Genomic DNA, 12,826 nt, shown 5'->3' on the forward strand with positions numbered 1-12,826 from the left:
CATGCCTCCATCCATTCCCCTCCCATTTGTTGGCATCTCGTATCTGGTGTTGTCTTTGTTCCTGTTTTCAGGGTCTGTGTGGGTCCACACCCTTTTTATTGGTTGCCTTCCTTTCATTGTAGGTAGGCTTGGGCATTTTGCTGGGGAGTGGAGATAAGTGTATATTTCTAATCTGCCCTCTTCAAAGAGTCCTCCTCTACATCACTTAGCTTTTGCCATATAACAAACAGTCCCAAAACTTTGTGGTTTAAAACAACAAGCGTTTATTCTCACAGTTCTGTGGATCGGCTGGGCAGTTCTGGGCTGGGCTGGGCCAGGACGACCTAGGACAGCCTCATCCACCGCTGGCTGCCGGCCTCGTTTCAGCAGGGCAGGGGCTGTGTCTCCCCTGCAGAGCTTGGCTCGGGTAGATTCTTATAATCGGGAAGGAGTCCTCAGTAGCAACAAGAGAGCGCCAGCCCCGTTGCATGGACACTTTTCACGTACTACTTGTATCTCATTGGCCACAGCAAGTCCTACGGCCAACTCCAGATTCAAGGGTGTAAATATAGCTACTGCCTCGAGGCAGGAGGAACTTCAAAAGTCACATTGCAAGGGGGCACGCAGACAGGCGTGGAGAGACTTTGTGGTCATGTTACAATCTAGCACATTGCCTTTGCCTTTGTTGTTGTAAAGCTTATCATTTAGATTTTCAACAGCTTTTTTATATTCATGAAAATATATACAACTAAGGTATAATTCTAAGATTTCTGTTGAATTTTCTATTTTATTCTTCTAGGTTTTAATTATCTGATGTGCTGTCTGCTATACCCAGATAAGTCTAACTGAATGGACAGATCTATAATCTTTGGATCCAGGGTTTGAGACTGTCTCACACTTACCTAAATTTGACTGTGTGATTGCAGAAATCAACCTTAGGATTGCAGAAGGGTGTCTAATATGCTCGTGGTCTTCTAAAACCTACATTTCATTATTTAGGGTTTTTTTAGGGGGGTTTTTTTGTTTTTTTTTTTTGAGACAGAGTTCTGCTCTTGTTAACCAGGCTGGAGTGCAGTGGCATACCCTCGGCTCACGGCAACCTCCACCTCCTGGGTTCAAGTGATTCTCCTGCCTCAGCCTCCTGAGTAGCTGGGATTACAGGCACCCACCATGATGCCTGGCTAATTTTTTGTATTTTTAGTAGAGATGGCATTTCACCATGTTAGCCAGGCTGGCCTCAAACTCCTGACCTCAGGTGATCCACCCACCTTGGCCTCCCAAAGTGCTGGGATTATAGGTGTGAGCCACTGCACCCGGCTTACATTTCATTATTTTGGAATTTATCACTACTTTGTTGATTCTTTTTTTTTTTTTTTTTTTGAACTGATGAATTCTGGTGATATTTTATTTAGAAGAAGATAATCACTTATTTTAACATTTTAATTTTTCTTTCTTTTAAATGCCACACTAATTAGACATAAGTAGTATTGGATAATAAAAGTATTTACACATTGAATACAAAATAAATATAAAATAACTGAAAAAAAATCAGGTTTTCATTGACTTATTTTGTTTTCCCTCTGTCTATTCTCTGTTTCATTTTTCTTTGCCTTTTATAAATCCGTTTCTTTCGTGCTTTCAAATCAACTTTTGGCTCTGGGTTTACCCACTGTATTTCTATTGGTTTCTCCTCAGCTGGCCTAACGAAAACATCTGCAGTGGGATCGTGTGGAAGAAGAGTCTTCAGTTCTTTCTTTCTCAGTTTCTGCACATCTTTCACTTGCTGTTTCTCTTTGTATTTTGCAGCTGTGATGGATCTTATGACACGCCGATGCATGTCTGGTGACTGGTAGTGAGGGTTTTCATATAAAGTTGTCCTCCAAAACTTCCCTGGAAAATCTTTATGAGATTTAAGACAAAACGAGGTCCTATTTCTACAAGAGCAGCATCTTCTTCTATAATCTGAAACTTCCGAAACCATATCCTATTATCCAAAATGGTGAAAGTAAACACATGGTCCACGAATGGTTGGCTTTTGGGATGATACCATGGTGTACTAAAGATCTGAATTAAGAATTCTTTTAACAAAGCATAATGTGGTAATTCATCAAAAGCCAGGTCAAAAGACAAAAGGAGCCGAGAACCTTTCAAACAGTTTCCAGTCATCTTTAGTTCAGCAAGGGTATGAATATTTTGAACTAGGAATTTAGCAGATGGTCCATGAGGTGAATCTGAAAGCCACATGTAGAGTTCCTGTTTTTTCTTAGCTTCAAAATAGATGCATTTATTACAGTTTTTCATTTCACAAACCTTGTTAATCACAAATAGCTTATCCTTACGATCCATTTTAGTATCTGCTTTAGAATGAGGCATCAACCTTCTCAAGTCCTGCATTAAATGTCTTGTTCTGAAATTTATTCCTCTGGAAGAAAAGATGAGAATCCGTTCCTTATTTTTCCACTTGCCCTTGCAAACGGGGCCCGGGATCCGGTTTCTCTCTTCCTCCACCTCCTCTGCAGTGGCGCGAGACTTAGCTGGCGGCTCGGCATCTCTTTCGTTTCTTTTTGGCTTCTTCGCCTGAACTGCTAAGCCTCCACGTTTCCTCTTGGTTGCCGCCATCTTGTCTCGCCGCCATCTTGTCTCGCTGCGAGCCACTTTGTTGATTCTTAATAGTTACGTAAGCTTTGCAAGGGTTTGCTCCATGACAGGTAAGTGCAGACTGCTAAAACAGTGTTTCTGCATTACTCACCCTGTTGTCGTGGTGTTTGTTTTACAGCGCACAGACTGCAAAGCTGTCATTAGCACCATGGAAGGCAGCTCCTTAGACAGCAGTGGATTTTCTCTCCACATCGGTTTGTCTGATGCCTATCTCCCAAGGATGTGGGTTGAAAAACATCCAGAAAAAGAAAGCGAGGTATACCCTTTCTTACTTAGAAATAGGAGACGCTATTGGAAAAACGTTTCAGAATAAGTTGGTTAAACTTGGAAATTATTAATTGTCCTGAAAAACTAGCATTACAAAATGAGCTCTCGCACCCCAAGATTCTGCAGCTAAAAGTATTTATGATATCAAGCATGCCAAACTTCTGATATTTCAACCAAAACCCTTATGTGCATGACTTGCCTGTACAGATTGGCATTTTTACCTTAAGCTCCACCACAAAGAACATGTGCTGTCAGACATTACATTGGATATCTGTATGCTTTTTATACTTTTAAAATACTGATTCTGGAAAAACGTGAACAATTATTTATGGTTGGTGATAAGACCATTTTGTGTGACTGTGACAAAGAGTCTCTTCTTAAGTTAAAATTAAAATGGAAGCTTACAGCCGGGTGCAGTGGCTCACACCTGTAATCCCAGCACTTTGGGAGGCCAAGGCAGGTGGACTGCTTGAGCCCAGGAGTTTGAAACCAGCCTGGGAAACATAGTGAGACGACCTCGTCTCTACAAGATATTTAGAAAAAAAATTAGCCAGGTGTGGTCACATGTACCTGTGCTGCCAGCTTCTTAGGAGGCTGAAACAGGACAATCACTTGAGTCCAGGAGGTTGAGATTAAAGTGAGCTGTGATCGTGCCACTGCACACCAGCCTGCACAACAAAGAGAGACCCTGTCTCAAAAAAAAAAAAGGAAACTTCTATGATAGTAGTTATTTTAAGTATTGGTTAATTAATGGAACAAAAGGTATGTGTGTATATTTTGGTAATCACAGTGGCATGTATATTCCTCTTAGAATAGTGTGTATGAGATATATAGATATTTGTTCTCTAATGTCAATGCTGTATGATTTTTTAGGTACTAATTTTTGACCTCTCAGGAGTTTATGTCTTCTCCATTGGAAACTCCCAGCTCTAACATTCTGCTTTTGACTGGAACTCCTAGTAGGCCATCTTGTTGTAAATTAAATCTTATTCTTTTGGTTTTTATAGCGTTAGTTACCTCACTAGAAAGTTTTGGAGTTTTCTAAGTAGATCTTTTCCTGTTGAAGTGACGAGATGCTCCAGGCCAGCACCTTCTTTCTCCTTTCAGGCTTGCATGCTTGTCTTTCAACCCGATCTCAACGTCGACCTCCCTGACCTGGCCGATGAGAGCGAAGTGATTATTTGTCTGGACTGCTCCAGTTCTATGGAGGGTGTGACATTCTTGCAAGCCAAGCAGATCGCCTTGCATGCGCTGTCCTTGGTGGGTGAGAAGCAAAAAGTAAACATTATCCAGTTCGGCACAGGTGAGTGCGCTTCAGCCCTGGACCTGCAGGTGCTTCCCCCATGTGTGACTCACGCTCTGTAGAACTGATGACTATGAGTACCCGGCCCTGCCTGTGCAGTGTGGGGCAGCCTAGTATAAAGCTGAGGAACAGGCGCTCTGGAGCTGGACCCTTAGGTCCAGATCCCAGCTGTATCACTCACGGGCTCGGTGTGTCACCTTGGGTGTGCTGCTTGAACTTCTCGTGCCTCCGTTTCCTCCTCTGCCATCTGAGGATAATTGTCCCTACCTCACAGTATTGCTGTGAGGAGGATTGAGCTAATGTATGTAAAGGATTTTTAAACTGTGCCTGTTTCACGGTAAGGTGAGATATAAATGCTACTGTTGTCATTAGCAACTGATCCAAATGCAAAACCCTTGGTCTGTTGAGTAGGAGGTCCCAAGTCTAAAGACAAAACATTTGCCATCAGCACAGTCATAGGAAATCCATAAGGAATGGTCTCAGGAAGCATCTGGCCAGCACTGCTAGAAGGGAGATAGTGCCACCCTCCAGGTGGGGTCCAGAGACATCTCAGCCACCAGAGGCAGCACCTCAGAAAAGAGGGGTGCATAGAGTGGAGTGAGGGGACAGTCCTGTCCTACTGATTCTCATCCTCTGTGCCATCCAGCCAAAGGCCCAGACCCTTTTCCCAGAGCTAACGTCTGCTGCTGCTCCAGCAGAGGTTGGATAAGCATGGGGAGTGCAAAGGGCTTGAGCAGAGACAGTGGCCTTCCAGGGGCTGAGCTGCCCAGGCCATCACAGTGCCCTGCACCTTTCTTTGCACAAACAATCTGCATGTACACATGGAATTCGACTCAACATTCTGCATAGTAAAGCACCACAGTGTGGATGCTCTACAATGTATTATTTAGAAGAATAGTGTGGTGACATTTTTTTTTTTTTTTTGGAGACAGAGTCTCGCTTTGTTGCCCAGGCTAGAGTGCAGTAGCATGATACCAGCTCACTGCAACCTCTGCCTCCCCAGTAGCTGGGATTACAGGTGCCCGCACCATGCCTGGCTAATTTTTATATTTCTAGCAGAAATGGGGTTTCACCATGTTGACCATGCTGGTCTCAAACTCCTGACCTCAGGTGATCCTCGTACATCAGCCTCCCAAAGTTCTGGAATTACAGGCGTGAGCCACCATGCCCAGGCTGGGGTAAAATTTTTGTATGTTAAAATTATCAGGCCGGGTGTGGTGGCTCACGCCTGTAATCCCAGCACTTTGGGAGGCCAAGGCGGGCAGATCACTTGAGGTCAGGAGTTCAAGACCAGCTTGACCAACATGGAGAAACCCCCTCTCTACTAAAAATACAAAATTAGCCAGGCATGGTGGTGCATGCCTGTAATTCTGGCTACTCAGGAGACTGAGGCAGGAGAATCGCTTGAACCCGGTAGGTGGAGGTTGCGGTGAGCCGAGATCATACCATTGCACTCCAGCCTGGGCAACAGTGTCTCAAAAAAAAAATTATCAAACAGTTTTCTAAAAAGGAAGGTACACACATAAATATATAACATCCTTTATGACAACGGTGGTGGTATGAAGTAACATTATTGTTTGTTAGTGCCAAGCAAGTAAATGTGTGGAGGCAGCACCTCATGCTGATCTTATTACACAGGTTCCAAGGAGTTATTTTCGTATCCTAAGCATATCACAAGCAATACCGTGGCAACAGAGTTCATCATGGTGAGTGCAAGAGGCTTCCTGTATCTCTTGGGTCTTTTCCTACCATGCTTTGGGGGGACCTCCAGGGCTTAGGCCCCTCAAGCCACTATCAGATCGCCTTTATTCCTTCATTTTTGTATGTTGGTGGGCTCTTATTTCATTAATTTAATGATATAAACTCATTAAGGAAGAATTGGAAATTAAAAAGAATAGAAAGAAAAAAATCACCCATGTCCCACCACCCTAATACAACTAGCATTAACAGCTTTGAGAAGTTCTCTTCTGTCCCTTGTTTTTTCCTCTTCAAATGCAGCCAGCTTCATCTAAAAGGCTTGAGGCTAAGAAAGAAGGAAATGCCAGGTGCAGTAGCTCATGCCTATAATCCCAGCACTTTGGGAGGCCAAGGCGGGTAGATCACCTGAGGTCAGGAGTTTAACACCAGCCTGGCCAACATGGTGAAACCTCGTCTCTACTAAAAATACAAAAAATTAGCCGGTCGTGGTGGTGGACACCTGTAATCCAGCTACTTGGGAGGCCAAGGTAGGAGAATCGCTTGAACCCAGGAGGTGGACATTGCAGTGAGCCAAGATTGCACCACTGCACTCCAGCAAGACTCCATCTCAAATTTAAAATAAAAGAAATAAAATAATAACAAAATGGAGCAAGCTGAGACTGACCAGATGAGACTGACGAAGCATGAGGTGATAATATTACAGTTATATTACAGTTACTGTGTGACATGAAACAAACTAAAAGGACGTAAGTTTAGTTGTTTTGCAAATGTTAATTAGGGAAATAAAATATTTTCCATGTCACTATATCTCTACACAGTCCTTAGATGTGTCAATGGTGACTGCGTCCAATAAGGAGAACATAATCTTTCACTTCATTTCTTCCAGTCTGCCACACCTACCATGGGGAACACAGACTTCTGGAAAACTCTCCGATATCTTAGCTTACTGTACCCTGCTCGAGGGTCCCGGAGCATCCTCCTAGTGTCTGATGGGCACCTCCAGGACGAGAGCCTGACGTTGCAGCTTGTGAAGAGGAGCCGCCCCCACACCAGGTTGTTTGCCTGCGGTATCGGGTGAGTCTCAGAGAGCTACTCACACAGTCCAGACGTGGGTGGAAAAGGCAGCCTGCGAGGAGGCCTTCTTGTTGGCCTGCACGGGACTTTTTTAAGCTTGGAAGTTGAAACTAGAATACAGAAGCCTTAACAGCACAGAGGAATGGGGCCCCGGGCTCCCGGCCAGACTGCCTTAGTCTCAGAACCTGGGTTGGCCACTTATTAGCTGTAACCTTGGGCAAGTTCTTAACCTCTCATAAAACCAAGACTATAATGAAAATACCTACATCTTGGGGGGTTGCTGAGGATTAAATGAGCTCATGTATAGAAAGCACGCAGAACAGAACTGACCCAGTTAGCGCAAATCAATGTTAGATGTTATTATTTAGCATAAGAATCCAAATCTCCAGCTTGTCCTGAGCAGCCTGGGCATACCTCCTCACTGGCTGTACTGGACTCGTGCTGGGGGCACATGGCCTCCAGGCAGACCCCACCTAGCTGCTTTGCTCCTTGGCATCTCTCTTCTGGTCATTATGAGCATTTGCATTTGCAAACCCTGTGGTATGCATAGAAGCTTTCCATGGGATGCTAACACCCATAGATTGTTGGAATTGCCCCCTCCCCAGTAAAAATTAGCTCTTTTGGATTGCACTAAGGTATGTGGCGTATGTGTAAGGAAAATAGAGGGGCCACTTGGTGTCTGCATAGGCCCCCTGGACTCCTGCATGTGGCCACCACCTGAGCAAGTGGTCACCAGGTGTCTCTATTCTAAGGCAGTGTATGGAGCAGATCCTCAGCTTCTTCATGGAACAGAATGGGGGCCCCTGTGCTGTCCTTGCCCCTGAACCTTGACCAGGACTCACCCTAAGCTCCAGGAGCCAGCACCCCCAATGCCCCTCTGTGGCCCCAATGCCCCTCCATGGCCCACAGTGCCCCCTGTGGCCCCCACCACCCCTAGCTGCTGTACCCAAGCTAGCCCTGCTTGCCTCGAGGGCTTTCTTCTGTCCTCCACAGTCACAGCTCGTGGCTCTGTTCTCTGTAATCTAAGGCCTAGCCCAGCATCACAGGCCAATGAGGAAATATATCCAGCCTGAGCAGCTCCACTAGGAGTTGTTCCTCATGGGACTTCACCTGCTGAGTCAAAGCTGCACTCAGGGCAGCCCATGCACTGTCTCCTGGTCTCAGCAGCCCCTCCCTGCCCCCGCTTCCAGGTCAGGGCTCAGACACCACAGAGCAGAGGCGCTGGCACCTATTCATGCCTTCCTCAATGACGGTCTGTCCTGAGATGAACATCAGGCCCCCACTCTGGGGCTGGGAGGTGGGATTTTCCCATGTGCCAGGGAGGAAATCAAGGGAGTGTGATGAGGTCAGGCGCAGTGACTCACGCCTGCGGTCCCAGCACTTTGGGAGCCCAAAGCAGGAGGATTGCTTCAGCCCTGGAGGTCAAGGCTGCAGTGAGCCATGGTCGGGCCATTGCATTCCAGCCTGAGTGACTGAGCAAGACCCATCTTTAAAAATTAAAAAAAAAAAAAAAAAATTAGAAAAACGTAAGGCATGCGATGGGGAGTCTGGGTTTGCAGTGGAGGAGCCTGCTCCCATAGGAGACTGTGCTGGTTAGCACCACCCATGCCTGCAGGAGCTGGGATCTGTTCTGCTTTTCTGTTGAGTTTTGGGGATCTAAGTGTTTCTGCCTCGCGTCTTCCACGCACGTGTTTGCAATTACAAACTCTAGTAAAGTGAGCTTCCCAAAGGTAGAGACCATTCACCCTCCTCCCTGGCGTGAGTCCTGGTCCTCTGAGAGCCACACAGAGGAGCACAGGAAGATTCCAGCCTGCCTCACTAACAGACAGAAGGTGTAACTACCAATAACCCATGTTAAGGATCTTCTAGTCCTTGTTATGATCATCACCAATTAATATGGAGGATAAAGACAAGTCCAGTCTTTATCAATAGGTTGAAAAACATCTTGGAAACTACTTTCATAAGCTCTTTTTCTGAAAAGTAAGTGATCTTTTCTTTAGTATTTCAGGAGGCACACCTCTAAGCAAGGAGTCGATAGTTACAGAATTATTGTAGAGAGAAAAGTAATAGGGCATTTGTCATCTAAATGTCAGAGATGCTCTTTGCTATAGTGAGAATTGCTTCTTTATGCCTTTTGCTGTGTTGATGTGTATCAGAGTTTAAGAGGTAATCTTCACTCTTTGCCAGCTTTAGGCCTTTGGGATCAGATTCAGGTAATGTTGTTATTTATTGAAATTAAGTTGATATCTTTCTCAGCATTCTGATACCTTGTAGGGTTGTTTTTAGAGTCATCTACTCCCTCCTTCAGTAAATTGAAAGTCAAGAATTTCAACCTTTTTCTATTTGAAGGATAACTCAGTGCTCTGATATATGGGAGCTTAAATTAGCCAAACTTTCAGATGTTTCCTCCAGTTACCATCTTCTCTGTTTAACCTCAGCTACACAAGAGTACATTCTTCCATGTAATGTCTCTCCTAATGAGTTGTGAGCTTTCTCAACGCTGTTAACATGTACTTCAAAAATATTTCTCAAATGTCTTGAATATTAAAACATATGAAATGTGATCAGTTCTACAGCAAATCGTCACATCTTAAGGATTTTGTCCCAGTATGGTGCCGGAGTATTTGAATATTTTAATGCAAAATCCAAGCATAGTTGGAGAAAACAGGTATGTTTTTTTAAACATCTGGTTTTATATTTACGTGTGGAAATCTCACATCCTTCCAAGGCTAAGCAATAGGAACATCTGTGTTTTCTTGAATGAGATGGGAGCCACGAAGAGGCAAGAGCTGCCGCAGGTGTGAGCCCTGCCTCAGAACTGCACCAGCAGGAACACGGGAGTTCTTAATCAGGCCATTCTCCCAGCTCATAGTTTGATTTCTGCCTGAAAATTCTGGACTGAATTTTTTTAAAGTGAATTATCAAATATATTTTGCTGAAATTAATTTTCTTTACTGTGATAAAATTTAGCATTTTAACCATTTTTAAGTGTACAACTTAGTGGTATTAGCTACATTCACAATGCTGTGCAACCATCACCATCTTCACTTTCATCATCCCAAACAGAAGATATGTACCCATTAAACTGTAACTCCGCATTCCCTCCTACGCCCAGCCCCTGCTAACCACGACTCTACTTTCCATCTCTATGATTTTGCCTATTCTGAGTATCTCATATAAGTGAAGTCATCACATTGTCCTCTTACATCTGGCTTATTTCACTTAGCATAGTATTTTTAACATCCATGTATGTTGTAACGTGTCAGAATTTCCCTTCTTTTTAAAGCTGAATAATACTCCATTGTATGGATAGACCGCATTTTGCATATCCATCCATCTGTTGGTAGACATTTAGGTTGTTTCTAGCCTTTGGCTTTTGTGAATAATGCTGCTATGAGCATTGGTATACAAGTGTCTGTTTGAGTCTGCTTTCAATTCTGGATATAAGCGCAGCACAGGAGTGCTGGATCATATGGTCATTCTATGTTTAGTTTTTTGGGGAATCGCCATGCACTCTTCCATAGCAGCTGTATCATTTTACATTCCCACCACCAGTGCACCAGGATTCCAGTTTTTCTACATCCTCATCAACACTCATCATTCCTTTTTTTTTCCATATTGACTGAAATCAATCAGCTTTTCTTTGGTTTTGTTTTGTTTTGTTTTTGAGACATGGTGTCGAGCGGTCATCTAGGCAGGAGTGCAGTAGTGCAATCATAGCTCACCACAACCTCAACTTCCTGAGCTCAAGTGATCCTCCCACCTCAGCCTCCAGAGTAGCTGGGACTACAGGCCTATGCCACCACTTTTTTTTCTTATTGTTTTTCATTTGGTTGTTGGTTGTTGGTTGTTTTTTTTTTTTTTAAGACAGGGTATCACTTTGTCACCCACGCATACTTGGCTCACTGCAGCCCTGACATCCTGGTCTCAAGCCATCCTCCTGCCTCAGCCCCCCAAGTAGGTAGGACTACAGGCTCACACCACCACACCAGGCTAATTTTTTGTATTTTTTGTAGAGACAGGGTTTCGCCATGTTGCCCAGGCTGGTTTTGAATCCCAAGCTCAAGCAATCCACCTGCCTTAGCCTCCCAAAGTGCTAGGATTACAGGCATAAGCCACTCTGCCCAGCCACCACCTGTCTTTTAATAACAGCCATCCCACTGGGTGTGAAATGAGATCATTGTGGTTCTGATTCGCACTTCCCTATTGACTAGTGACATCAAACATCTTTTCACGCACACTTTTCATGGCTTTTGTGTATCTTCTTTGGAGAAATATCTATTCAAGTACTGGAATCTACTCCTACCAAAGTTGCATATTAGTAATTAGCTAATGAAATAATTTCAGGATGCTCTGTAAATGTAAAGGATGTCATCATACTATTATTTAAAATTCTAGATGGGTGTGGTGGCTCACACCTGTAACCCCAGCACTTTGGGAGGCTGAGGCAGGTGGATTGCTTGAGCTTGGGATTCAAAACCAGCCTGGGGCTGGGCGCAATGGCTCACGCCTGTAATCCCAGCACTTTGGGAGGCCGAGGCGGGTGGATCACGAGGTCAAGAGATCGAGGCCATCCTGGTCAACATGGTGAAACCCCGTCTCTACTAAAAATACAAAAAATTAGCTGGGCATGGTGGCGCATGCCTGTAATCTCAGCTACTCAGGAGGCTGAGGCAGGAGAATTTCCTGAACCCAGGAGGTAGAGGTTGCGGTGAGCCGAGATCGCGCCATTGCACTCCAGCCTGGGTAACAAGAGCGAAACTCCGTCTAAAAAAAAAAAAAATACCAGCCTGGGCAACATGACAAAACCCTGTCTCTACAAAAAATACAAAAAATTAGCCTGGCGTGGTGTGGGCCTGTAGTCCTAAGGTCAGGAATTCGAGACCAGCCTGGGCAACATGGCGAAACCCCATCTCTACTAAAAATATAAAAATTAGCCAGATGTGGTGGCACATGGCTGTAGTCCCAGCTACTTGGGAGGCTGAGGCAGAAAAATCAGTCGAACCTGGGAGGCGGAAGTAGGAGTGAGCCGAGACTACACCACTGCACTCCAGCCTAGGCAACAGAGAAAGACTTCATCTCAAAATAAAATAAATAAATAAATAAATTCTGTTTAAAATCTTTTCGGAAAAGTACTTTGTAGCAGGAAGGAGAAAAAATACCAAAGAGTTATAAAATTCCCAGAGGATAGAATGTATACTTTATTTTAAATGTGAAGTAACTATTTTCTGGATGGGGCATTGAAAGAGAAATAATTCCTCTTTTATAAATAGATAGAAGACCAAATGACCAGGCTATGCTCTCCTAGTTGCCACTCTGTCTCAGTGAAATGGCAGCAACTCAATCCAGATGCGCCCGAGGCCCTGCAGGCCCCAGCCCAGGTGCCGTCCTTGTTTTGCAATGATCGACTCCTTGTCTATGGATTCATTCCTCACTGCACACAGGTAAGAAGGCGCAGAGTTTCTTATTCTATGGGAAGACCAATATATTTTGCTGATTTTTTTTCCTCTTTTCTTCCCTCACCTTCTCACCAGCAGATTTTCTTCTTCTGGGAATATAGCTGGTGGTTAGCCAGGACTTCGGGGAGGCTTCTAATTTTTATTGAAAGGGGAGAGAAAATAACCAAAAGAATTTCTGTTAAACCAAGAAACTGCAGAGTGGAAAGACTAGTGAAGAATTTATTTTATTTCTTCCCATTTCAGGCAACTCTGTGTGCATTAATTCAAGAGAAAGAATTTAGTACAATGGTGTCAACTACTGAGCTTCAGAAGACAACTGGAACTGTAAGATTCAAAACCTAAACTATTGACCATTATTTGAAAGTTATTATTTTATATTTCCATATAT

The 12,826-nt window shown here is 44.1% G+C and overlaps 2 protein-coding genes across 6 annotated transcripts in view; one reads left to right on the forward strand and one right to left on the reverse strand.

Moving 5' to 3' along the window:
- The window catches only part of PARP4 (poly(ADP-ribose) polymerase family member 4), a 97,350-nt gene that overhangs the window by 58,653 nt on the left and 25,871 nt on the right, over positions 1 to 12,826 (forward strand). For all 5 annotated transcript variants that reach the window (XM_012441892.2, XM_012441900.2, XM_012441925.2 and 2 more), the window contains 7 exons: positions 2,756 to 2,893; positions 4,012 to 4,207; positions 5,846 to 5,913; positions 6,792 to 6,979; positions 9,548 to 9,647; positions 12,253 to 12,423; positions 12,682 to 12,762. In XM_012441892.2, the coding sequence (XP_012297315.2) occupies positions 2,756 to 2,893; positions 4,012 to 4,207; positions 5,846 to 5,913; positions 6,792 to 6,979; positions 9,548 to 9,647; positions 12,253 to 12,423; positions 12,682 to 12,762 (942 nt within the window). The remainder of the gene's footprint in view (positions 1 to 2,755; positions 2,894 to 4,011; positions 4,208 to 5,845; positions 5,914 to 6,791; positions 6,980 to 9,547; positions 9,648 to 12,252; positions 12,424 to 12,681; positions 12,763 to 12,826) is intronic.
- On the reverse strand, positions 1,533 to 2,598 carry LOC105709812 (ribosome biogenesis protein BRX1 homolog). Its single transcript, XM_064373522.1, is given in 2 exon segments — positions 1,533 to 1,854; positions 1,857 to 2,598. Coding segments are annotated over 2 exon segments (1,053 nt in total). The 3' UTR covers positions 1,533 to 1,543.

The sequence above is a fragment of the Aotus nancymaae genome, unplaced genomic scaffold (assembly GCF_030222135.1).
Source record: "Aotus nancymaae isolate 86718 unplaced genomic scaffold, 86718_ANA_hifiasm-v0.15.2.pri h1tg000009l, whole genome shotgun sequence".
Taxonomy (NCBI): domain Eukaryota; kingdom Metazoa; phylum Chordata; class Mammalia; order Primates; family Aotidae; genus Aotus; species Aotus nancymaae.